We start from the raw sequence: 25,672 nt of genomic DNA, 5'->3' as shown, positions 1-25,672 counted from the left end.
TAACATATTCAAACAAATTCTAACACTTGTCATGAAAATACAATCGAATCCTAAAACTAATAAAAAGTGTAATATAGTCCTAAAAATTTCTTAAAACTTCTACACTTTTTGAAAGTTTTAAGACCCAATTACAGTTTCTTAATAATTTTTGGGATTTAATTGTACTTATTAAAAGCTTGATAACTCAATTACACATTCATAACAAGTTTTGGGAATTTCATTGCACTTACCCCCAAATATTTTGATGTTATCATTTTAAATAGTTTAATGAACATATGCCATACTACTTTTCAAATTTTAGGATCTTCTTACATTTTATGATGTTTTGCACGCATAAATTTTCCTACACGTTAAATTCACATTCTTTTTTTTCATTTGGTTATGCAAACAAATATCGTTGCCACTTATCGGGGGAAAACACTAAAAATAATGTCTATCCAGAACACAAGACAACTTAGAAAAAGGAAGGCAACTTTGATGCAAACGAAGGTGAACTGCAGTACAGTAGATGGAAGTGTTTCAACAAGCATGAAAGAAGAAAACATGAAAAATGATGCTAAAGTGTCTCGTGATCACAGGTCAACGACTTCATATGGTCTTGTAGGAGTCCAAGACCATGCTTGTCTTCATAGTTGTACATCAATGAAACCATTTTAGCAGCATTCACGCAAGCTTCAAGGAAAGGCGCAGAGAACGGACATAGAGAGAGGCACTCTTTGTTGAGCAGCTTCCACGATTTCGATATCAACTCCATCACATGCTCCCTCGCGCTTTGGTACGAAGAGCCTTGATTTTCTCTCAAATAACACTCCACATATGACCCGTCGTAGCCATTTTGATTCTCATCCTTCAAGGAATCGAATCCCCCCGAGTAAAACAATTAAATCAATAAAATAACGACAGAACATGAATCAAAAAATTGATTAAAACCCAAATGTTGCCCGGCACGAAACCATAAAGTAGTTTACCTGGGCACATCCGAGGTCATCCCAAAGGCGAAGAATTTCAGCGACTAAGAATATTGTATTTGGCAGCGGCACCTCTTCTTTCTTTGAATCCATACTTTGGTTGGCAATGTTTTGGCCCATTAGAAAGAACAGGTGAGCTAGAACCAAGGGCACACCCGAAGTGATAATCCCATTCTTCAAGTAATCATCTGCCTTTAGCATTTTCCCAGAAGCGTTCCACTAAAACTCCACCAGGAATGCATTGCACAAATTCGCCCACTGCAACTTCAAATGTTATCCGACTGATAAATGACACATCTAAAAGAAATCATAAATCAAAATCGTGTGCTTATTGAGCTTTCCTAGTAGTCGTAAATGACGAATCACTAGGAGTTCTCTCTGTCCCTCTCTGCCAGTTAGGGAGCTTAATGCTGCACTGACCTTTCTAAGAAGCCAGGCCACGGCTACAAGATCCTGACAGAAACACCTCGATCTCGCCAAGATTTGTGGGGAAGGAGGGGGGTTGGGGGGTTGGGGTAGAGAGAGCGTTGCAGCTTATTCCTATCAGAGGTAAGATCTCCAAGATCTCCGTGCATGGCATTATAAGGAATTCTAGAAAAGATTGAATGAAACTCAACGATGATTGTAAGGATCCAAGGGCTACCACTATATTACATTGTCCACTTTGGATTGATGGCTCTCATGGCTTTAAAACATATTACACTGAGTGAAAAACTCAAGCCTTATCAACCAGCCCAGTACTTCTCTCCTTGGCAATGTGAGACAAAAGACATGCACTTAACCTTGCCCTCTTTTAGGTCCTAGTCACCAGCCAGCACCACCTCCCTTTCCATCCCAACCACGCTACCCACCCTTAGGGTCTGGGTCATCAAAGTGATGACCACAATATTGGAGGGTGGTGAGACAAAGAGTTGACAAAGGGATGAGGATATGATGAAGGTTGAGTTTTAGTTCAGTGCTGTGAATCTCAAATTAAGTGATGCTCATTTAGAGTTGAAATAGGAGTTAGCAACATGGCTAGGGACAGAGGTTCTTATCAATAATAATTTTATATCAATACCATCTGTTTCAAGAATCCCGTGGGGTTCCATCCATGCTTCTCAAAAATGATGTTGCCAAAATCATTTGTAATATCACTGAGAACCTTGACGCATTTTTTCATGTACTCTGGAAGCTGCTTAGCACATGCATCATCGCATCTGAAGGGAAAAAAATGCAAGAAAAATTTAAATTGGCAGCATAATAGGTAAAATGAAGAATTTTCTATATGTAGAATTTTCTTTTCTATGTAATAGTTGCGAATAATAGGTAAAATGAGATATCTATATATGTATACCTTTTAATGACTCCTGTAAAGAGAATTAGCTCATCAACCTTGCCATGGACATCAAATATGTCATCAATAATGTACACAAGAGAGACGGGCTTAACAAGCTCAACCCTAAGCTCAGACAAGCTTGCATCTGTGAGAATTGCTATGGACCACAAGTACCATTTTAGTGGCTGGTCTCTAGCAAACTTCATCACCTCTCCCAATCCAGACTCTTTCCACCACCTGAAATACAGGAAACGTATGAGGAAATACTATATCTAGAGTACATAATAGTATATTCATATATATGAAACAAATTCTTCATTTAAAGATTCCATAGATCTCACATATATAGAGATTAGAGAAAATGGAGATCTAGAGTCTATCATTTTCCAAATAGTTTTTAGTGAAATTGGTTTAAGTCATGCCTCAAACTGTGATTTGTGAGTTTGGTATTAGTCCAAACCTAAATGCCAACTTCATAGATGTATAAATATAAATATAGCATATTATTTCTGCATCGATAGACTTGAATTAGGGCCAATTGTCAAAAGGCCATATTTGTTATATGTTAATCATCTATCGTCCTTCAATTGAGCATAAATTTGCATAAGTAATTGATTAGTTACTCACGTATTAATTTGGTGATTCTCCTTTTGGTGCATAGATTGAACAATTCTTCTCTCTCTATTTGCCACTTCTAATAAGTCTTCGATCCATGAGTTCAAGCTAGGCATATCGTTTACAAAACTTAGAGGAGCTAGCGATCTTGTGAAGCTCTTGTGATATGGATATCGCAATGTACTTTCTATCATTCTCACTTGTTCGGGATCAAGATCTGTGGCACCCCGACTCGCCCGAGGTTGCCACAGTACTCTCTCTTTAATTACTCGATCTCATATAACTATGACTAGAGATTTTTTTTTTGAAAACGATCCCAGCGCAGCTTATTAGCGGAAGCATAAACAAGTCTCACAATTTCTCCCTCTAATAACCATAATGCAATTGACACCAACTACGCACCATAAGAAAAGATAAAGCCGATTCACTCTTATTTATATTTTCATGATGGACATCAAGGTCGATACAACAAAAAGGCCAAGATTCTTAACTATACTTGGCTACCACCCAAAAGAGGACTTGACCCTACATCGAACATGTACAACCTTCCATCAAACAAACGTCGGCTATCTCTAAAAAGTGTCAGCTCCCAACAGCTATACACGCCATCATACCCAATTTGGTGCATCGGGTGGCGGTGGTGGTAACATCCCTAACATCGCTCCATCATGTTGGACATGAACAAATAAAAACTCCTGGATAACCGGGCCATCAGCTCGACCCACATCATACGTCACCAGGACACGGACTTGAACAAAAACTAAACTGGGAGCATCGACACGGACATGCTCAATACACTCCACATCCACATCAGTAGGTAAACAATAGTAGGTACCGTGTGCAACCGGCAGCAAAGGCATCTTTTTAATCTGAAATGTTAATTCCCAAAAGGAATGAGTACAACCACTCAACAGTAAAGATCCACCAAACTACTCAATGCATCAAACAGAACAATCAAGGCATCATAAACAAAGCACATATCATTCATGCATCCAAGCATAACTTACCTTGTAGCCATACATATATCACGATGCCATATGTGCATATACCACCATGCACTTATCATCAAGCATTCATGCATATACCACCTTGCCATATGTACACATCCACCATGCATTTATCATCAAGCATTCATGCATATACCACCATGCCATATGTGCATATACCACCATGCACTTATCATCAAGCATTTATGCATATATCACCATGCCATATGTACACATCCATGCGCATGATTCAATTCTCAATCTTTATATTTAAATTAGATCACATCAATTTCTTCCCAGGGACCAATGTTTGTATCCCACAATTTATCGCTCGTGTCCAATCTGGCATCACAAGGAACCTCCGGCACACACCTCCGGGCATCCGGCACCCCCACATTCTGGGCATCTCGTACCCCAACTGGCATCACGACGTATCCCCCGGCACACACCTCCGAGGCTTCCGGCACCTCCACGTTATGGGCATCTCGAAACTCCCGAGGACATCCAGCACACACACTCCCGGCATCCGACACCCCCATATTTCGGGCATCTCGTACCCCAACAGGCATCACGAGGTATCCCCCCGGCACACACCTCCGAGGCTTCCGGCACCCCCACATTCAGGGCATCTCGAAACTCCCGAGGCATCGTCGGCTCACACCTCCGACGGTCTTGTTACTATCTCAATTTACTTTTCTACATGTATCTCAATTTCAACATGGCATTTCATGCAACAATATTAAGGGTCTCAATCAACTTTTCATGCCATATAACGTGCCATATGCCATCACTTATGCAGAAAAAATCAACCACTCAAAGTATTTCATCACATGGATAATTTCATTTATTTTTCAAAACACATCAATTTTTCGAATAAATCAGAATGCATTCCTCTAATTAAAACTCCAGAAAAATTAGTAAATGACATTAATAAATTCTGAAAACTTGACACGTTATATACGAGACCTAAAGGCAGATATCTCATGTGACATCCTGAAATCCGATCCTATTTCGATAAAATGAAATGTGCATTTCGTCGACGTGCTTATGGTCCTTTTTCTCTGAGCTGATCACTCACGAGTTAACTAACCTATTGGGTGAAGCCATTAAGGGATATATCCATGGTAAAATCCCTAAAAGCTACCTAATTGGTTGGATTGGACTAAAATCACGTCCGGTCGATTTTAATCATGAAATTTAATTCGGTTTTGGGAATCGAATATTCGGACGTGTCACAATTCATTTTTAGGGACCGTCTCATCGTCTATCAATTTATTGCCAAGTCCGAAATTTCAAGAAAGAAATTATCGAAGGAAAAATCGAAGATCAAAAGAAATTAGAAAGGAAAAGGAAAAGAGAAAATGAATTTGCATAAATGAATTATGTATTTCCCTTTTCTTTTTCCTCTCTCTCCCTTTTCTCTCTTTTTCTTTCTCTCTCTCCTCTCCTCTCTCCTTCGTGCGTAGCCTCCCCACCCACCGAACACCCCTTTCCAATTTTAAATTGGCTTCTCTCCTTTTGACTAGTCAAAAATTCCTCTTTCTTATCTCTTCTTCTCTCTCCTCTTTCTTTCCCCCCAACCCCACGTGACCGACTTCTTTTCCTCTCCCCCTCTCTGTTCGTGCGAACCAGCCGAAGAAGATAGAAGCAGCGGCCACCGTAGTCTGAAGATCGAAGCCGCTCGCCGCTCGCCGCTGTCCCGCCGCCGCAACGCACGCCGCGCGCTTGCCGCTCGCCACCTTGCACCGCCTGCGCTCTCCTCTGCCCAGGCGTCCCTTCCCCATGCGAGACAGCTCTGCTCCGCCTCTGTCCAGCTCGATCCGGCCACCTCCGGCCACTGCCTACCTCCGTCCGGCCACCTCGCAGCTTCCCGGCGTCCCCCTCGCCCTCCGCCGGCCTCCCCTTGCCGCCCTAGCCGCCGGACGAGCTTCGTCCAGCCAAGAACAGTGGCTGGAAAAATGGGTTTCCAGCACTGTTCAAGGCCGATTTGGGCCGTTTCCCGGCCCCGAACCCGAGCGGTGCTTTGGGAAGAATCGTTCCTCGCGTCGCCGCCGTCGGATTGATCCGATTTGCGCGCGATTTGGTGAGTAATCTCACTAATCTTGGATTAGTTGGCTAATTATGCTTAAGGTTGGTTTAGATTTAATTAATTATGTTTAGGTTGTTAGATTAGAATAAATTAGCAATTATTAGTTAATTGTGATGTGATTTAGATAAATTGATTGTGCAATTAGCAAGTAGACGTCGTCTACTAATTATTGGAAGTGCCTCGGGATTTTTCCCGACCCTTAGTGGGCTCCAATTAGGCTTTTCGGGCCTAAGTGGATTTTTTTGTATTTAAATATTAATTTTCGAAATTAAATTAAATAATTATTTATTTTCTGGAAATTCAACTGAGATGGCCGGGACCGGAATATTGTGCTGATGACTATGGTGAAGTCCGTTTATTTAATCGGGCTTTAATTTGAGCTAAATGGGATTTTTAATATTAATTATTTAATATTCGAAATTAATTATTTAATTAATTATTTTTCGAAAATTCAACCGAGATGGTCTGGAACCGGAAAATTATGCTGATGACCGTGGTGAAGTCCGTTTATGTAATCGGGCTTTATTTTGAGCTAAATTGAATTTTTAATAATAATTATTTAATTTTCGAAATTAATAAATAAATTAATTATTTTTCGGAAATTAAGATTTTGATGGCGACCGAAATCTCGTGCTGATCGTCGTGGCGCAGTCCGTTTATTTATTTGAGCTCCACGTTGTATGGAATTGAATAAATTGTGATATTTTAGGGATTTACCCTAAATTGATTGGAATCGATTGAGATTGAATTATTGATTGGTGATTGACCAAGTATGTTATTCAGCATTTATAATGCTTTGTTGAGTTGATTTAATTAATTGATTGAGAAATCGTTGGGTATTGGTTATCACCGAAAGGAAGCACGTGGGCTCGGTGAATTGGAATATCACCTGGAAAATGCACGTGAGATTAGTGGTTGATTATATTGAATTGTTTAGGTTGGCTCTGTGATCATTGTATCACCATGGCGAAAAAGACGCCCGAGAGCATATTGAATTGTTTACGTTGGCTCTGTGATCAGTGTATCACCATGGCGAAAAAGACGCCCGAGAGCATATTGAATTGTTTACGTTGGCTCGTGATCGGTGTATCACCTTGGCGAAAAAGACGCCCGAGAGCATAGTAAAGTGTTCACTGTACGTCACCTTGGCGAATTGACGCCCGAGAGCATTGATGGAGCTCGTGACTAAGTACGGGCATCTAAAAGGGCACGTGGCTCGGTGACTTGATGTATCACCTTGGCGAAGAGGTCGCCTTAGAGAATGCACGTGGGCCCAAGGTTCGAGGCACGTGACTTGGAGACTTGAAAGGTCGTCCTGGAGAATACACATGGCCTAGCTTTTAAATATCCCACAGCGGAGATTGATTTGTTTGGCATGTAATCGACTAGGTCGATGCTTTGATTTGATGTTGTGAATTGATTGATTGAATGGAAATGACCGTGAGTGGTCTTGTTGGAATATAATCGACTAGGTCGATTTGATCGATCTTCGATCGGTGATATGATTGCTTGGGTGCCTATTATGAATTGTCGGCTTGCAGGTGGGATCGGAGGCCAAGGTAAGTCCTCTCGCCCCGTGCGTGTTTAGGCAGCCTGTAGTATAATAGTTTATCTAATCGGGTTTAGTGTGGTAGAACTCGCCGAGACGTAGTCTCATCCCGGTTTGGGGAAAACCATTTCGGGACCCGATAAGGAGCGAGGAGGAGAAGTGCGGGAAGGAGATCTTGGAGGTGAAACTTGAAGGGAAGGATTTTGAAAGAAGAAGATAATACCGAGAGGGGCCTTGAGTACGGCCTAGTTTGTCTAAGTTTCTGTCTTCTTTTGAGATCTCCATTTTGATGTGAATAGTTTCGAAGTGGTTTATGGTTTGTATAAAAGTTTGGTTATAAATTTCAATATGAAAAATATGGCCCTGCTTTTCTATCCCGAGATGATTACTGTCAGGGGATTTCTTTTCGCTTCCGCATGTGCAATAAAAATGGAAAGGGTCGGCGATACATTGTCCTGGGATATCACATTATAAAATCAACCAAGAGTGAAGGATGTGCGTGTGCCCGAGGATCGGGACGTGACATCTCATGAATAACATCATACCAAAAGAACCTCACACAAAACAGCACGGTCCATGCATCACAATTTTCAAAACTTCAATATTTCAACTTGCACAGTTTTGGAAGAAATTTAAATTAAATACCCAAATGAACTCCAAAAATTATGAAATTTTTATATATTATAGATAAGTCCTAGAGGTAAATATGTCATGAAGAAATCGAAACCCAAATCGTTCTAGGTTAATAGATATAGACAATTCTCTCTCCCTATTCTCAGTGTCATATTTTCCCAGCTTATCATCTTCCAAACGAAACTCATTTCACTGACCTACATATGTTCGTTTCTTCTAAATGTTCAGTATGTTATTCCTCAGAATATTACCTACAACTGTCATTAAGGAAACACGATACAAATTTTAACTGTATGATTTTATAAAAATCACGAAATCATACTAGGTCAAGGTAGCGTTTTTCCCCAGATCCAGTGTCTGCAAAGAACAACGATTTCACCGACCTATTTTTGTTCATTTCCTCTAAATTTTTTATATGTTCTAACTCAGGAAGTACACTACAACTTTAATTAAGAGATCAAAGTGATATTTTTACAAGAAAGTTACTTTACAGACCACGAAATCTCCAAAGGTCAGCACAACAAATTCCAGATCTAATTTCTCCAAAGAAAAATCATATTACTAACCAATACTTGTTAGTTTTGCCTCAAATTTCAGTATATTGTTTCTCAAGGTGTTATCTACAACTTTTATGAAGAAATCAAAACAAGATTCCAACTAAAAAGTCGCATGCAGCACACAATCGCATGGATGGTCGGACTGGTCTTTCCAGAAACAGCATGCTAGACCAACGAATTTCTCCCCATAACTTCAACTTTTCATGACATCTACCACAACCAACATTCACCATCTTCTACACACACATCACAGCAATGCAAATGGTAGGTTTTAGGACTCTACTTGCCTTAAACTCAAGCACAAACAGCAACAAAGATGGCGGGCAAAGCGGCGAACAGACGGCGGCAAGCTAGGCGGACGATCCTCCTCCTTCCTCTCTTTCCCTCTTCCTCTCTCTCGGACGACACACACACACACACACACTCTCTCTCTCTCTCTCTCTCTCTCTCTCTCGGTCGATTGATTGCATGAAGCCGCCCAAGGAAGCCAATGGGGGCAGTCACACTTGGCTTCTCCTCCATGCCATTTGGCAATTTACATGCAAGGCTTATGGGCTTCAATGCTAGGCCGGTCTTGGGCCTTCATGGGCCAGTCGAATAGGGGGCTGGCGTGGGCTGGTTGGATGGTCTTTGGGCCTAAAAATCAGCCCACCCTCTCCTAGTCCTATTCCATTTAATCCTCATTTAAATAAACACCTAATTTCAACTTTATAATTCAAATCAATAAAATTCTACTTATAAAGTGCACCACCAAGAATAAGATTTCTATATCAATTTGCATCTTAAGAAAATTCTTGGGTCACTTGTAGACACATCTCCACCCAAACAATCATCCTTTACAATGCTCGGCCTTAAATTAATTGAAATTCATTAACTCAATGGCTAATACAAAATCAAACGGCACTTCCATTACCTAATCATGGTTTATGGTACTCTAGATGTTGTCACGAGATTTTAGGATGCCACAAGATCACATGTCAACAATTCGTTGAGACACCTGCTGCTAAAGCATTCGGCTTTGTCGAGTATATCCTCTCCTTCTATGCTCATTTGTGATGCTTCGTATAATTCCATCATTCCCTTAACGTTTCCTTCCAGTTTCATAATAAAACCTTTTCCCTTATCCTTGAAGTATTCGAACACATCTGCATAAAAAGCATAAGGACAGTAGTACATCGAAAAGTACAGTCTGCTATCTAATTTATAAGTTGCATCATTCAAAATTATGATATGGAAAAAAAAAGTCCTAAATTGGTCAAAACTATTTCATCATATGTAAATTTTAAATTTTTTAATGTAAAGAAAATTAAAAGGAGAAAAAATGGAAGAAATGGACAAATCAACTGAAAAATCTAGGTTTTATCATTTTGGTTTCTGTAATATGAATGATTAGATTAGACAAGATTCCCTCCAAGTTCTTACTTTCCATTTTAAAAATAACTTTATAAAATTAATGACTTGCTTAATATTTGGCATAAGTTCTCGCATGTAATATGCATTGATAGATACCCATTGGAAAGGTCATCTCAATTAAACATTTCCAATTCTTAAGTCAACAAAAAATTCAAAAGATCAGCTAATATTCTTTTCCATTTTCATCCTTCACATATATATATATATATATATATATATATATATATATATATATATATATATATATTTGGGGCTTCCACTTGACTAGTCAAAACAAAAACAAATATATGTCTTCTGTTGTTACGGTTCAACAGCAACATTTTATTTTGCTATCGCAATCGACTTGAAACTCGTGGATAACAAACCTGTAGGCACATAATAACCTTCTTGCCGAAGAAGTCGAAACTAGAGAGCAATCTCATAGACATCATCTTTGCCATGATTCAAAGAGGTAAAATATGTGTATTGCCACTGTAGAATGGCTTTGATCTGTTCTTGGAATAGGGATTTGATTCCTAACCACTGAATCATGTCGACAATGATCAAACTTTTTACGGGTTCACTCACCACGTTATTCAGAAAACCTATAATGCTCTTTACTTTTTCTTCATGTTTGATCCCAGAATTATCCTGCATCATGGAAATCCAGAATTAAAAGTGAGGTCGATGTTATAATGCCAAAAAAAAAGATTTGTGTGTGAGTGTGTATGGGAGAGGGCGGGAGGGACGGACGGACGGTTGCAGCTTAACCCAATCAGTGATATTTCCGTGTATGGCATTATAAGGAATTCTATAAAAGATTGAATGAAACTCGACGATGATAAGCCGGCAATTGGTTTTTGCGGCTTTAATATGAAGAAGTGAACACAAACTTCAAAATGATGACCAAAATATTGGAGGGTGGTGAGACAAAGAGTGGAAAAAGGGACGAGGATATGATCAAGGTTGAGTTTTAGTTCAGTGCTGTGAATCTCCAATTAAGTCGCGTTCATTTAGAGTTGAGATAGGAGTTAGCAACATTGTTGCGAATAGAGGTTCTTATTAATAATAATTTTATATTTATACCATCTGTTTCAAGAATCTTGTGGGGTTCCATCCATGCTTCTCGAAGATGATTTTGCCAAAATCATTTGCAATATCATTGAGAACCTTGAAGCATTTTTTCATGTACTGGAAGCTGCTTAGCACACGCATTATCCCATCTAAAGGAAAAAATTGCAAGAAATATTTAAATTGTCAACATAATATAAATGTGGAATGTAGTTTTTTTTTTTTTTTTTTTTGGGATGTAATAGTTACAACATAATAGGTAAAAAGGGATATCTTCAACTGTATACCTATTAATGACTTATGTAAAGAGAATTAGTTCGTCAACTGTGCCATGGACATCAAATATGTCATCAATAATGTACACGAGAAAGATGGGCTTAATGAGCTCAACCCTAAGCTTAGCCGAGCATGGATCTGTGAGAATTGCCATGGACTACATGTACCATTTTAGTGGCTGGTCTCTAGCAAACTTCATCTCCTCTCCCAATCCCAACTCTTTCCACCACCTGGAATATAGGATACGCATGAGGAAAAACTAAAGCAACATTACATAATAGTATACTCATTTAAATGAAACAAATTTTACTTTTGAAAATTCTATTGATCTCATGACATAGAGATTTGAGAAAATGGAGATATAGAGTCCTTCATTTTCCTTATGGTTTTTGGTGAAACTGGTTTAATGCCTCAAACTGTGATTTGTGAGTTTGATATTAATCTGAACCTAAATACCAACTCCTTAAATATATAAGTTTAAATATAGCATCTTATTTATGCATTGATTTACTTGTATTAGGGCCAACTATTAAGATTTTTCCTATTATCATATGTTGGTCATTTATAGTCCTTCAATTGAGCATAACTTTGCGTAAGTAGTTAATTAGTTACTTATTAATTTGGTGAATCTCCTTCTGGTGCACAAATTGATCAATTCTTCGCTTTCTGTTGGCCACTTCTAGCAAGTCTTCCATCCATGAGTTCGTGCTTGGCATATCATTTACAAAACTTTGAGGAGCTAGCAATCTTGCGAAGCTCTTGCGATATGGATATTGTAATGTACTTTCTATCATTCTCACTTGTTCATGATCAAGATCACACGCCAACAATGCATCGAGACACTTGCTACTAAAGCATTCGGCTTCGTCGAGTATATCCTCTCCTTCCGTGCTCACTTGTGACGCTTCGTATAATTCCATCATACCCTTGATGTTTCCCTCCAGTTTCATAACAAAACCTTTTCCCTTATCATTGAAGTATGCGAACACATCTGCATAAAAAGCACAAGAACTCTAATACATCAAAAAGCATAGTCGATATCTAATTTATAAGTCACTTCACTCATTCAGAATTATGATGTGCATACTTCGGTTTCGAAAAAAAAATCCTAAATTGGTTAAAACTATTTCATCTCATGTAAATTTTTAATTTTTTAATGTAAAGAAACTAAAAAAGAGAACAAATGAAGGAAATGGGCATATATCTAGGTTTTTTCAATTTGGTTTTTGTAATATGAATAATTAATTCTTACTTTCCATTTTCAACAAAACTCCAGAACCCTAATGGATTGCTTAATATCTGGCATAAGTCCACGATGTAACATGCATTGATGGATATCCATTGGAGAGTTCATCACAATTAAACATTGCCAATTCTTAAATCAGCAAAATATTAAAAAAAATCAGCTTATATTCTTGTCCATTTTCATCCTTAACAAAACATTGAAAATTTTAGGGCTTCCACGTAACTGGACAAAACAACAACAAAAAAGTTGTCTTCTTTTGTCATGTATATATAACAACACTGTATTTCGCTATTGCAATCAACTTGAAATTCATAGGAACAAACCTGCAGGCACACGATAACCTTCTTGCCTTAAAAGTCGAAACCGGAGAGCGATCTCATAGACATCATCTTTGCCATGATTCAAAGAGCTAAAATGTGTGTATTGCCACATTAGAATGGCTTTAATCTGTTCTCGGAATTGGGATTTGACTCCTAGTCGCTGAATCATGTCAACAATGATCAAACTTTCTATGGGCTCATTCACCACTTTATTCAGAAAATCTATAAGGCTCTTTGTTTTTTCGTCATGCTTGATCCCGGAATAATCCTACATCATGGAAATCCAGAGTTACAAGTGAGGTCGATGTTATAATGAAAAAAAAATTAAGCAAGAATGAATTTAATTGGCGATATTGTTTCTACTATAATTTAACAAAAAATTATTGTAATGAAGCAAAAAATATTAAATTAGCAAAAGTTCAAAAAAGCAAAGACAAAAGCACAACCAATGAATTCCCTGCTAGCGTCACCGGGGGTTTACGGCGCCTTTGTCGGTGCAAGTTGGTTCCTCCTGCACCAAAAAAAAAGAAAAAGAAAAAAGAATCACAACCAATGAAATAATCAACTGATTATTTTTCATAGTAATATATAGTAATTCAGTATGAGATTGTTAAGGTTTTCTGTTGATATTAATCTTATGCTATTAAAGCTTGGTATGCTCATATGCACAAGGTGATATATGACTTTACAAGCCAGTCCAGTTGAAATTGTTTCAAATGATCAAATCTAACTGGGAGTTAGTAAATTGGTTACAGATTCCTTTCTACTGAGCCTTGAAATAAAACATTCTTGTTTCCCTGCGTATATTCGGTAAATAAGCGTCCTTGTTATCCTATTTTGGTTTTATTTTTCTCCTCTTTCTATCACCAATAGGCCAATGAAGAATCCAAAGAGGTGTTGGCATATAAGTATGCCATACGAAATAATGCTCGGAGGCAAACACTACGTCTGCGATTTTTTTTTTTTTTTTTCACACAAGCTAAGGAAGGAAATGGAAAGTTGAAAAGAAAAGGCTAGGATCAGTGGATTTACCAGATAAGTTTTCTCCTTGGCAATGCTCGATGATTGCATTTGGTTAGGTCGATCCATTATGAAGCTGGAGTCGGTGGCCGACCCTTTCCCAGTCCTAATCACGGGGAGAGTAGAAGTGCGAAGATTGTTAAGAATGATAGGAGGTTGATTTGCTTTAGATGGCCTATTTATAAGTGAAAAACAGAAAGTGCCTAAAATATATTGATAGGGAACGTGCTGCACACATCTTTTGTAAGTTTCTGCAGTTGGAATCTTTCTTGTGGACGAGAAACTTGGGTAAGTACAATTGTCGTTTTCAAAACCCGATTCGAGGAAACATCGTCGTTGAAAGCATACATCAATGCATATACATTTCGGAGAGGTTTCGAGTGTCAATGGTCTTCAAGAAATTAGAAGCGCAATGATCGCATTGTCTAAAAGAAAAGGACATCAAGGGCTTTTTCGGCAAAAAAGGAAGACCACATACTCGGATTTTATTCCACTGGTTCACATTTAGCTCACATCTTACGTGATACACGAGGTAAGAACACATACCTGAACTTGAATTCTCAAAACTTTGTCCTATGGGGAACACGTTTTGCTCCTAAAATTTGTGGTCCTGTCCTCCATAATAAGTTCGGCTCTCTGTTAAATGAGCATATGTGCGTGCAACAAGCAGAAGAGCATACAGGCCAGCGAGGTTGAGAAATTATGTTTAGTTATCTTTGGGATGTTAAAGTGTGGAGCAATTATCCATGAGCTTGATATATTTTACTAAACTAAATTTGGACCATTAAAAATGGTGAATCATCAGTTCCAATTTGATTTAGTACACGTTTAAAGTTTACTCAATAATTTCTCAAATGTATGTGAGCGTGAGGTGAGAAAGAGGAGAAGAAAAATTGTAATGTCAGATTGTCCTTAAAGAGTTTAGGGGCATAAATGTTGTCTTATAGTACTAATGTGGGCTAGCGTCATGTATTGTTTTTAAATATATATAGTGCTGACAAATTGGGTTCAATGTCAATTTTTTTTTAACTCAAATTCAATGAGCTACGTCAAATATGGGTTGTCTGAAAATTTCAAAACGCATTAAAGTGGGTTTCCAATATCAGAGGCAAAACCCAACTAGATATGAATCTTAGTGGGTCTAAAGGCAAACTCACTTCTAACCCAGTTAAGCTTAAAAAGGTTATTAGCTAAAGAAATATTAAAAAATAAAAATAAAAAATAAATAAAAAATAATAAAGAAAGAGAAAACTATGATGTCGAATAAGAGGGAGCCGCCCCAGATAGTACCCCTCCGTCGTGGGCTATGTCACCAACGATGGCCGGTCACGCCTCCACCGCCCACCGTGGTTGGCGGCAGCCATCCTCATGCTTCTCCTAGTCAACTCACAAGGCAACATATGGGGCGTTTTCATCATTTAGTTTCTTCAAGTTTCGTTCAAGACCAAGAAAACAGAAGAAGAAGTCGGTTTTTTTTTTTTTTTTTTCGCTAACCTACAAAAGGGTTTTGAGCCCCCAAAGCTCCTTGGGAAAAATTTAAGGGTATTTGGTCCAGCATTTGAATGCTACTTGGCCAAATGCTAGCATTTTCAGGATGCTAGTGAGAGGGTTAATGAATTTTTGCTGATTGCCTATTTTACCCTCAAAATTTTATTAAAAGTCCAATTTTATCCCATGCAAAACAAAACCCTACCCTTCTCTCGACCACTTCTTCTGTCCTGCTGATTGTCCACCACGCGAAGGCTTTTTCTTCTTCGCACATTCGCTCTCGCCGATTCTCGCTGCATCGCCTCCACTCTTGCAACCAATCATCCTCGTCTCTCTCTCTCTCCCTTGAGGCGCCATGCGGGGTCGCCGATCACAAGGCCGACGCCCTCTCGGTTCGATCCCTAGTGAGTGGACTTCCTTGAGAAGAAGCCTTCCATTGTGGAATGCGCTTTTGCTGAGTTGATTTCTTCTATCGTCTCTCTCTGCGTCGTTGCCTCCGCAAAGAGCAAGAGATCATTCGATTTCATCCCACTCGCTCCGGGTTCAATCCCTAGGGTTTCTCGGGTCCCCAAATCAAACTCTTTCTCTCTGGTTTTCTAGATCTACTGGATTTCTCCCCGATTCTTGTTCGTCCATTCGGGTGTTTGTTCATTTTCGATTCGTGGGTATGATTCGTGTTTTCTGATTTAGAGCCGACTCCGTGGGGATGCTGAAGTGAAGGGAAGAAGGGAGAGACTTCGGACTACGAAGTCTACCGAGTCATAAGAAGAGAGAGAAGAACTTCGGGCTACGGAAAGCTCACCGGGTCATAAGATGAGGGAGAGACTCCGGGCTACGAAAAGCCCAGCAGGTCATAAGAGGAGGGAGAGATTCCAGACAACAGAAGCCCATCAGGTATAAGGAGAAAGGAAGACTCTGAGCTACAGAAGCCCACCGGGTCATAAGGAGAAGGGAAGACTCTAGGCTAGAGAAGCCCACCAGGTCATAAGAAGAAGAGGAAGACTCCAAGCTACAGAAGCCCATCGGGTCATAAGAAGAGAGGAAGACTCCGAGCTACAAAAGCCCACCAGGTCATAAGAAGAGAGGAAGATTTCGGGTTACAGAAGCCCATCAGGTCATACGAAGAGAGGATAACTTCAGACTATAGAAGCCCACCGGGTCATAAGAAGATGACATGGTTTAAGGTTGACCATGAACCTTTAGAGATAGCATGGTTTAAAGCTAATCATGAAAATTTGGTTTTAGGGAGGCACCCGCTAACTCCTTGAAAACTACATGGTTTCATTGAGAAATCCTGTCAAACTCAACTTGAGCAAATGTCATTAAAGACGTTATCAAGAGACGCATGGGCAATATTACAGCATTAATTGAACAAGCTAATCAAGTTAAGTTCGACTGCTTTAGAAAAACACTCGATGTCAATTAGTATTATGTGGTACAAAATTGTCATCTTGTTCATTAAGCATGCCAAACTAGAGCTTCATAGTCAGAAATGGTTTCTCATACACTCTTGATAAAATGGTTGCTTGATCCCATCTATTCACATGGGAAGTAACTAATTGCTAAGGGTATCTCACATAATCCATGTCAAAGGCCTTCAGAAACATTCGCGATGAGCACAGTCTTATCAATCAAAAGGGTATTTGAAAGGACTATAATATAGGCTCGGTTAGGGTTTACACAAAGGGAATTATCGCTTTGTGGCTAATAAAGGAACATTTGTCACTATCTTCATTAGATTTACAAGTCAGGAATTTGGAAGATAAGACAAGATAGAATTACGTCTAGTCTTTCAAGCTGTAGCTTCTTTGTGGCATTCTCATCTTCACTCAAACCATCCCAATCAGAAGAGACTTTGGAAGAGGGTTGTAATGTTGGCTTGGGAGAGGCTCGAAAGGCTTAAAATTTTCAAGAGGGCTTTTAAGAGTCAGTGATTATCATTGCATCGTGACTAGGTCACTCGATCTTTTGGAATCATTTGGCTTTTGAAACACAGCGCATCTCGAAAGTCCCATGACCAATCATTTCTGCATAGGAGCTTTGCTTTTCTTTTCTTTTTTAATTTCCTTTGCACTTGAAATGAATTTTTTTTTTTTTTTTACACAAACACTTGGACTTTGATAATTTTTTCACATAAGATGTAGCATTTTGGCTCTTTTCTTGGCGGGCATTAGCCTTGCCTTTACCAGACACTACTTTTTCATGTCCCATAATTTTGTCGAATTTTTTACTCTTTGAACTTTTGTAGCTCTTATGACTTATGAGATACTTTTCACATTCTCTCATAACTATCAATTGTATTTGGTCAATTCTTATGCCTTGCCCCAGTTAAGGGAGATGATCACCGCTCGGGGTTCATAAATGAATAATCATACCAGAATTAGTTAAAGCAATGGGTATCAGTGTTTGGGTAGAGAATGAAATGCTATTCTTTACCTTGGAATGAGTCAAGCTCTGATGAGAATTCCTCTGAAGCTACCGCAAGAAGATTGATGCAAGTAAAAGTAATAGAATCTTTCTCAATATTTTGTTCTACAACACGACTATAACCTCACATGCTGCCCCAATGTAGGGTCGTTCTTGACAGGGGTACTTTGAAGGATCATCTTTATTCTGTCCAAAGGGGTAGTAAGAGATTAGTGCAATGCTTGAGATTGATGAAGGAGACGCCTTCATCATTTTGATCTTTGCGCTCAATGCAAATGAATCCCTTGTGCTAAGAGAAGGTTGTTTTTCACTCAACTCTCAAAAGTGTTTGAAGGATGTGTTTGAAAATGGCTTGCATTTCTTCATTCTATGCACTTCTTGTTTGGCATAGTTAACGTCTCCATTTCACTCTACTGAGATCGTTTGAGTAGATCAATCTCCATAGGGAATTTTGATTCAAAATGAATAGTCCCCAAAATGAGAAAACAATTTTGAGATAAAAATGATGTTCAAAAAGCTTGTAGAAAGTACTTTTTTTTTTAATTATTCATTTTTGTGCTTGTCTCTAGGAAAGCGCAAAAGGTTCTTTTTTTATGATGGAAATTCTCCTTTTTTTTTTTTTTGAGAAAATGGTACTTACTTGCGGCATGGTGACTCGGTAATCTTGTAAAGAATGTGAAAGAATATGTTAGCGCAAAAATCTTTAGGGACTGAAATGTTGGAAACGATACATTATTACCCTTCATTCGTTTTCATCCTTTGGGCGCTAACATCTCTTAAATTTACCTTCGTGGATATTCAGTAACTCGACAATACCCTTACCTTGCATTCACCTTTAAATGTTTAACATTTTCCTAATTCCTTGGTTGAAGGTGATGCTTTTACGGTCAAGGTGCAATCTTTTTTTTTTTTTTTTTTCATTTATCGCCCTATAAGAAGAGGAGATGAAACGGGTTATCTCCATACTTAATTAGGTTCAATTGAGGAACGATACATCCTTTCTTGATGAATTTGACAATATTGTTCCAACACACTTCATTGGTGGGGGAAGGAGAGATTTTTCTTTAAATCAAAAGTTGATCTCCCATTCTTTATATGACAAACCTTCGTTCTGTTCAAGTCTGTCCTGTATTAAAGAAAATGATATGTCATTTTTTATATTAAAGAGAATCAAGTTTAGGAATGAAATACATCCCTTTCCATGGTCAGGCAATCAACATCCAAAGGTGCCCCTTATGAAGGAAGGGGTAATATTGCCCTCTGTTTCATTTGTGAATCCTTCTTTGTTTAAGATGAACATGACTTAATAATGCTCCATTGCATCTGTTGGAACATTACAAAAATTTGTACTCTCGATATCTCATTGACAACGAAAAGAAAGTCATGTTAGAAACGGTATTAGAAACAGGTAACGGAATCGATAAAGTTTACTTTTCCTTTGAATTCGCCATTTTGGATGCTTGACAACTCCCTTTATTTGTCTCATTATGTAAAGTGAACGAGCTTGATGAGTTATTTTGGCACCTAAGGCATTTGCGTCATTTCCTCAACTTTTTAGAACGGAATTCAACTTTGTTATGCCTTTATGGAAGATTGGCACTAACGAAGCCTCAACGCATGTTTGCTTGTCGAGTCCTATGAACCCACACTTTTATTTTTTTGAAGGGGCAGATGCCGAACTTAGATAAACTCCTCATGCTACCTGAGAAAGTGATCACGTGAAGAGAGGGTTTGAGTAGAGTTTTCTTGAAATTCACTTTGGAAGGTAAATGTATAGGTTCACTTGAAACACTTCTGATTTTTTTTTTCCTTTTAAGTTTAGGATTTTCCCGAAATTGAATTCCATCATTAAAAAAATGTGTCGCATGATTTACAAAAGCATCAATTGAATTCGCAATCAAAACCCAAAACGGAAAACATGATTCTTAACAAGAATAAAGACAGTGATAAAATATAAGAAATCCTTGCACAGATAATAGTAAAAATCAACTCTTGTCCTAGCTCTAGAATTCACTTATTTGTGTGGTCACCACGAGAATGTCAAGGAGCATTGTGCATAACTTGCAAAAAGACGACAATATCAGTATGTGAATGAGAGAAATATAATATCTCAATGAGGTCGCTTCTTACAATAAAATCGAGGTGACAATACATGCCCCCACAATTCTTATCACGGGATTTTAGTATTTCGCCAAGATTTTATCATAAGAGAAGACATTAGAATGATTAATCCACGGCCATCAATCGAATGACCACTTTTATTCCAAAAGTTTTGTATACAAAAGTATCATTGATTTTTGAAAGATTGATTTGTAATTTTACTCCTAGAAAAACGAATTGAGTTCTATTTTGAGAAATTTGTACACAAAATGATTTGCATTTTAGTCCCAAAATGTAAGAATGAGAAAATTTGATAAAAATGCAATTTCAATTTTTGTACCCTATATAAATCACAACTTGAAATTTTTTTTTTTTTCAAAATAATTTCGAGTCCAAAACTAGAGATTTAAACAAAATCATGTGTTTAATAGGGCCAAATCAAAGTGTTTAGAACTTGCATTCAATGTTCACTTGTCAAAAGTGACTGCCAATTTTTTCAATTATAAGCCTACAACACTGAGGGCAATCGATTGATGTTTGCAAATTTCAAGATGGAAGTTCAATACAAAATGAGCAAATAAAAAGGAAAATGATACTTACAAGGGGTATCGACTTTGGTCTCTATTTTTTGCTCTTTTTTTTTCAATTACATAGACATGCACATGGGAAGTGGTTCGGTTTCTACTGTATCCGACTCAAAATGAAGCCATGGGATCACAAGACTAAACCAACATGCTTGCAGCTAGGTTATGTTACCCATGACTCTGGCTTTGTCAAAAAATTGACCCGTGTCGCATGATTGCAGACCAGGGTGGGTATGTTTGACATGAAAGAAATTTTGGGGTAGAGATGGGTGACTTGTACTACATGGTTGTAGTCCGAGTGGTATCCACCTCAACACCATACTATGTGATCCTATGTGGCTCAGGTCCAACGACAAGTTGTGTGTGCTAAGGTGTAGTGCAATGCAAATGATACATGCACAACAATTTATAGGAAAGCAACACTTTATATATATATATAAACCCTACATTTCTACACCTCCTTGCAAGGCAACGGTGATCAAACACTTCCCATCATACCTCCCATTCTGCAAAAACATTTAACACATATAATGTTAGGGGCGTACCTAAAATCCTTGCTGACAAACAAAAATATTTTTGAACAGGATTAATTTTGGCCTAAGTCCTCTATGGTTTAAAACCAAGTCCCCAATAAAGTCGCCAAGTTGTCGCGACTTACCCTCGGGGGGAGGGAGTAGGTTTAGGGGTAATGCCTAAAGGACGGACCTAAAGTCATGATTAGGCGTAGGCTCTCCCAAGCCCATACCCCGTGTGATGTTGGGATATTCTTAAGAATTTTGCAAAAATGAGTTGCCACTAGTCTATTGAGGTCAGCTAGAAACCAAGTGAGGTATGTCAGTATACCTCACTTCCTACGCAACCAGAGAATTTAGGGTCGGGGACTTGATTACACTAATTATCCAATTAGTGCCCTTTCGGTACCTAATCTTGTTCATTTTAAAATAAAGAATTTTTATCAAGTAGTTTGGATTGATTTCATGCTTATTCACTAACATGTAAGGTGATCATGCAGGTGTGCAAACATTAAAACAACAATCATAGCTATCAAGATCCTAATAGTAGTAAAATTAAATACGTGCATTTAAACATAATTAGATATGCAAATTAAACATGCAACATAATTAATATACGAGCAAATAAAAGTCTAATTACACTAAAATGGCAATACATGGCGGGTCCTAATCAAACCCCATCATTTTTTAATTTTGAATTCTTTTGAATTCTTTTTTAAAATTTTTTTGAAATTTTTTTATCATTTTTAAAAAAACTAATTTTTAATTTTTTTTTAAATGGGTGAACCGGGTCGGGTCTGATTTGACCCGACTCGGGTTCAGCCCGATCGGTGCGAGTTAGGTTCGGTCGTAGATCGAACCCGGGTTCGGCCAAGTAGATGATAATGGACCCGAGTGGGTGCAAATTTTTTTTTTTTTTTTGTAATACCTTAGTCGGGGCCCAAAGAAAATCAAACCCACCTATTTCCTAAGCCCGTGAGAGCCCAACCCAATTTACCTGAATCTGAAGTCCGACCCAAAGAGCGACCCAAGGCCGACCCACTTCGAAGACCAAACCCCACCAGGTTTAGAGGGCTCGCCCGACCCGGTTTTACCTCTTCTCTCCCCCTGCTCCTTCGTAGTGCTGGGTAGGCTGGGGGGACAGGCAACGATGGCGATGACGAGCTTGACGGCGGCAACGGCGACAACAACGAGCTTCATGGTGACAATGGCGACAACGTTGACTCAACGACGGTTGGGACGTAACGAGTGATGGCACGGGTGGTGACTCGGTTGCGGTGATGACACGGCAAGTGTTGGCACGATGGTGGTGTGATTAGTGGCGGCACAGGTGACCCCTTCGGCTAAGGCCGTGACGACGAAGCAGAAGCGGAGACGCGGTGGCCAGCCTTGGATCTGTTGGCATCGGGGGTAGTAGAGTCAAACTATAGGTAGAGCGCGGCGAGTCATCGCGGGTGGGGGCATTAGGTCATCACGGACGGAGGAGGGTAACCGTCGGATGCGGTGCCGAGCTCTTGTGTTGTGGTTGAGATGAGCTACTATAAAGGGTTGCTCAAAGGTGTTGCAAACGGCAAGCGTGGCAATGGCTTCTAGCGTCGGGTTCCAGCAGCGTCGGGTGTCGTGGCGAGGAGGGAAGCGGCAGCGTCGTAGCTTCAGGCTGCAGGGGGACGGCATTCGGAGGGCACCAGCTCGAATGGCGTCAAGTTGAGGCGGTGAGCTCGGACGGCGATGGGCCGCGACCACCGCTGCCCTCCGCCCCTTCGTTCCTTCTCTCTCTTCTTTTGTTTTTTTTGCTCGGCTCTCTTAGGTCTCCTCTCGGTTAGAGTTTTGGAGTGGGAAAGGAGGCACGGTGGCGAGTTGTCGGCCGTGCGGTGATCTCTCCCTCGCGTTCTCTCTCTCTCTCTCTCTCTCTCTCGACCCTCTCTCCAACTCTCTCCCTCTAGCTCTCTCCGCCTCCTCTCATCCCTGTCTCTTGATGATGTTCTCTTTTCTGTAGGGTTTCCTGCGCGAAGATGGAAGAGGGAGAAGGCTGGCATGGGCTAGGCCAAAGGAGAAACGGGCTGGGCCGTGCAAAGGGAAAAAGAGGCATTTTTTCTTTTTCTTTTTCTTTTTCTTTTTTTTTTTGTTGTTTTTTTATTTATCTTTTTTCTTTTTATTCTCTAATTTTTTTTATGTATTTGAAAACAAAAATTAGGTGTCAATAGTGACATGGTATGGTGACATCACAAGTTTACATGGAAATCCATAAGGTAAATGTGACATCTTGATTTTCAACCCTGCTTTTGAATAAATGAAATGGGCTTTTCATCGATCTGCCTACAGTCTTTTTCTCTAAACTAATCACTCAGGAGATAACTAATCTATCAGGCGAAACCATTATGGAATATAAACGTGAGTGATTTGAAAATTCTATCAGAAATCGATTGCTCGACCATGATAATTTGCAAGGGTCAATATGGCACCATCAAAATTGATTAGAGACCGGAGACAAGTCGATTCGACAAATGCATGTAATTAAAGTGTGGGTGATTCCACCCGATTGCAAAATTCTTGTTGAACGGCACTAAAGTGATTTTTCTGTCATTTATGTACCCTGTGTTACGCCTTGATCCTCCGAACACATACCCATCCCTTAGTGATCGATTAAGTAGCGACGTCCCAAGACGCGTCGTTGACCCATTCATTTTAATGCGCATATGTAAGTGAGTAATAGATCCCTAAAAAACAACATGATGGGATAGAAAAGCAGGCAACATTTCTCAACCAAAGCAAACCCTTTGTAAACACTCCAGGTTTATACACAATACTAGGCTATTTACAAAAGATCAGCTTAACAAAAAGGGAAATGTCTTATGACGCGCTAGTCAAACATGTTCGCCGATTCTTCAATCTCCTCCGCATCAAACTCTGGAGCTTCGGGTCCTCCTCAGTTGCCATCTAAGGACCTAAAAATGTGATCCCACAATGGGATTGGATGATATCTTAGCAAGTTCACCCCCTAAGCTCTGACTAGGAAGAAAATATACCCCAAGGGCTGCCTAAGCATAAACACGAGTCATAGGGCTTACCTTTGCCTCCATTCCTTTCTGCATGTCAGTACGATTCATATAATTATCCAATCATTTCAACTCAACTCAAATCAACTCAAGTCATCAAATCAGATTAAATTATCGATCAATCGACCAAGTCAATTCCATGTCATCAAGACCATCTCTCGATCAACTCATTCAATACTATCTATAAAGTCCGATCATATCAAGGACTGCTCCCCTTAAGCTAAATATAGATAGAAATGTTTACCAAAAACTGATAACCATGTATACAACTCACCGTAAGTTGATATATTGAAGTGTGACATCTTGAAATTCAACCCTATTTCGATATAGTGAAATGGGCATTTCGTCGACGTGCTTATGATCCTTTTTCTCTGAGCTGATCACTCACGAGTTAACTAACCTATTGGGTGAAGCCGTTAAGGGATGTATCCGCAGTAAAATCCCTAAAAGCTACCTAATTAGTTGGATTGGGCTAAATCGTGTCGATCGATTCTAACCATGAAATTTAATTTGGTTTTGGGAATCCAATATTCGAGCGTGTCACAATTTATTTTTAGGATCTTGTCTCATCGTCTGTCAAATTATTGACAAGTCCAAAATTTCAGGAAAGAAATTATCGGAGGAAAAATTGAAGACTGAAAGAAATTAAAAAGAGAAAGGGGAAATAATAGAAGTAATTTAAATAGTAGGATTTTTACTATTTGATTACTTTTTTATTTTCATTTTCTCTCCCTTTCTTTTTTCTCTCTCCTCTCTCCACCCCCTCCCCTTCGTGCAAAACCCTCCTCCCCACACCGACCATTCCCCCTTTTTCCCTCTTGCTGGTTCCCACTTTGCCTCTTTCTCTCTCTCTCTCCTTTTTTTTCTTTTTGACTAGTCAAACCCTTATCTCTTCTTCTCTCTCTCTCTCGATGCTCTCTCTCCTTCCCCTTGTTCGCACGATGCCCGGTGAACCAGCGAACAAGAAGGGGAGACAACAGTACCAAGAGGAGAAGACCAGAGCAGCTTGCCGTCGCTGCTTGTGCTCCGCCGCTCACCACTAGCCTTCGCCTCTCCCTCACGCCCCTCAACCGTCGTCGCCCTTCTTCTCCTTTCTTGTTTGTGCGAAGACAGAAGTGGACCGAAGCAGAAGTAGCAGCCAGCCACCCATTGTCGCCGCACCGGAGCCGGACTGCCACCCGCACCGTCGCCCACGCCTGCATGTCCACTGATCGCCGCCGTGCCCCTGCTAGCTGCCGCCCATCCCCTCGCACCCAGGCATCCTCTCTCATGCAACCTCGCCTCTGTCCAGCCGCGTTCGGTCACCTCCGGTCCACGCCCCGGCTACGTTCGGCCACCGCTCGGCCTCCCTGGCATCCCCCTCACCCTCCGCCGGCCTCGCCTCGCCGTTTTAGCCATGGGACTAGCTCCGGCCAGCCAAGGGCAGAAACCCACGAGTGGGTTTCTAGCCCTCTTCAGGCCCACT

At 39.7% G+C, this 25,672-nt stretch overlaps 2 protein-coding genes across 2 annotated transcripts; both read right to left on the bottom strand.

Annotated features, from left to right (window-relative positions):
* Positions 1–556: 556 nt before the first annotated feature.
* LOC120293967 (probable terpene synthase 4) lies at positions 557–1,207 on the bottom strand. The gene is made up of 2 exons (XM_039313802.1): positions 969–1,207; positions 557–847 (listed from the first exon to the last, which is right to left on the bottom strand). Exons 1-2 carry the CDS (start codon positions 1,167–1,169, stop codon positions 557–559), a joined length of 492 nt encoding a protein of 163 aa, XP_039169736.1. The 5' UTR covers positions 1,170–1,207.
* Positions 1,208–2,016: 809 nt separating this feature from the next.
* LOC104447396 ((3S,6E)-nerolidol synthase 1) lies at positions 2,017–25,409 on the bottom strand. Its single transcript, XM_039313801.1, has 10 exons — positions 25,191–25,409; positions 13,024–13,288; positions 12,298–12,445; positions 11,622–11,684; positions 11,194–11,305; positions 10,696–10,758; positions 10,494–10,533; positions 9,713–9,860; positions 2,305–2,523; positions 2,017–2,167 (listed from the first exon to the last, which is right to left on the bottom strand). Exons 1-10 carry the CDS (start codon positions 25,407–25,409, stop codon positions 2,017–2,019), a joined length of 1,428 nt encoding a protein of 475 aa, XP_039169735.1.
* Positions 25,410–25,672: the final 263 nt, after the last annotated feature.

This window comes from Eucalyptus grandis, chromosome 5 (assembly GCF_016545825.1).
Source record: "Eucalyptus grandis isolate ANBG69807.140 chromosome 5, ASM1654582v1, whole genome shotgun sequence".
Lineage (NCBI taxonomy): Eukaryota > Viridiplantae > Streptophyta > Magnoliopsida > Myrtales > Myrtaceae > Eucalyptus > Eucalyptus grandis.
Note: the sequence above shows the minus strand (reverse complement) of the source record. Positions and strands in the feature narration are given on the sequence as shown.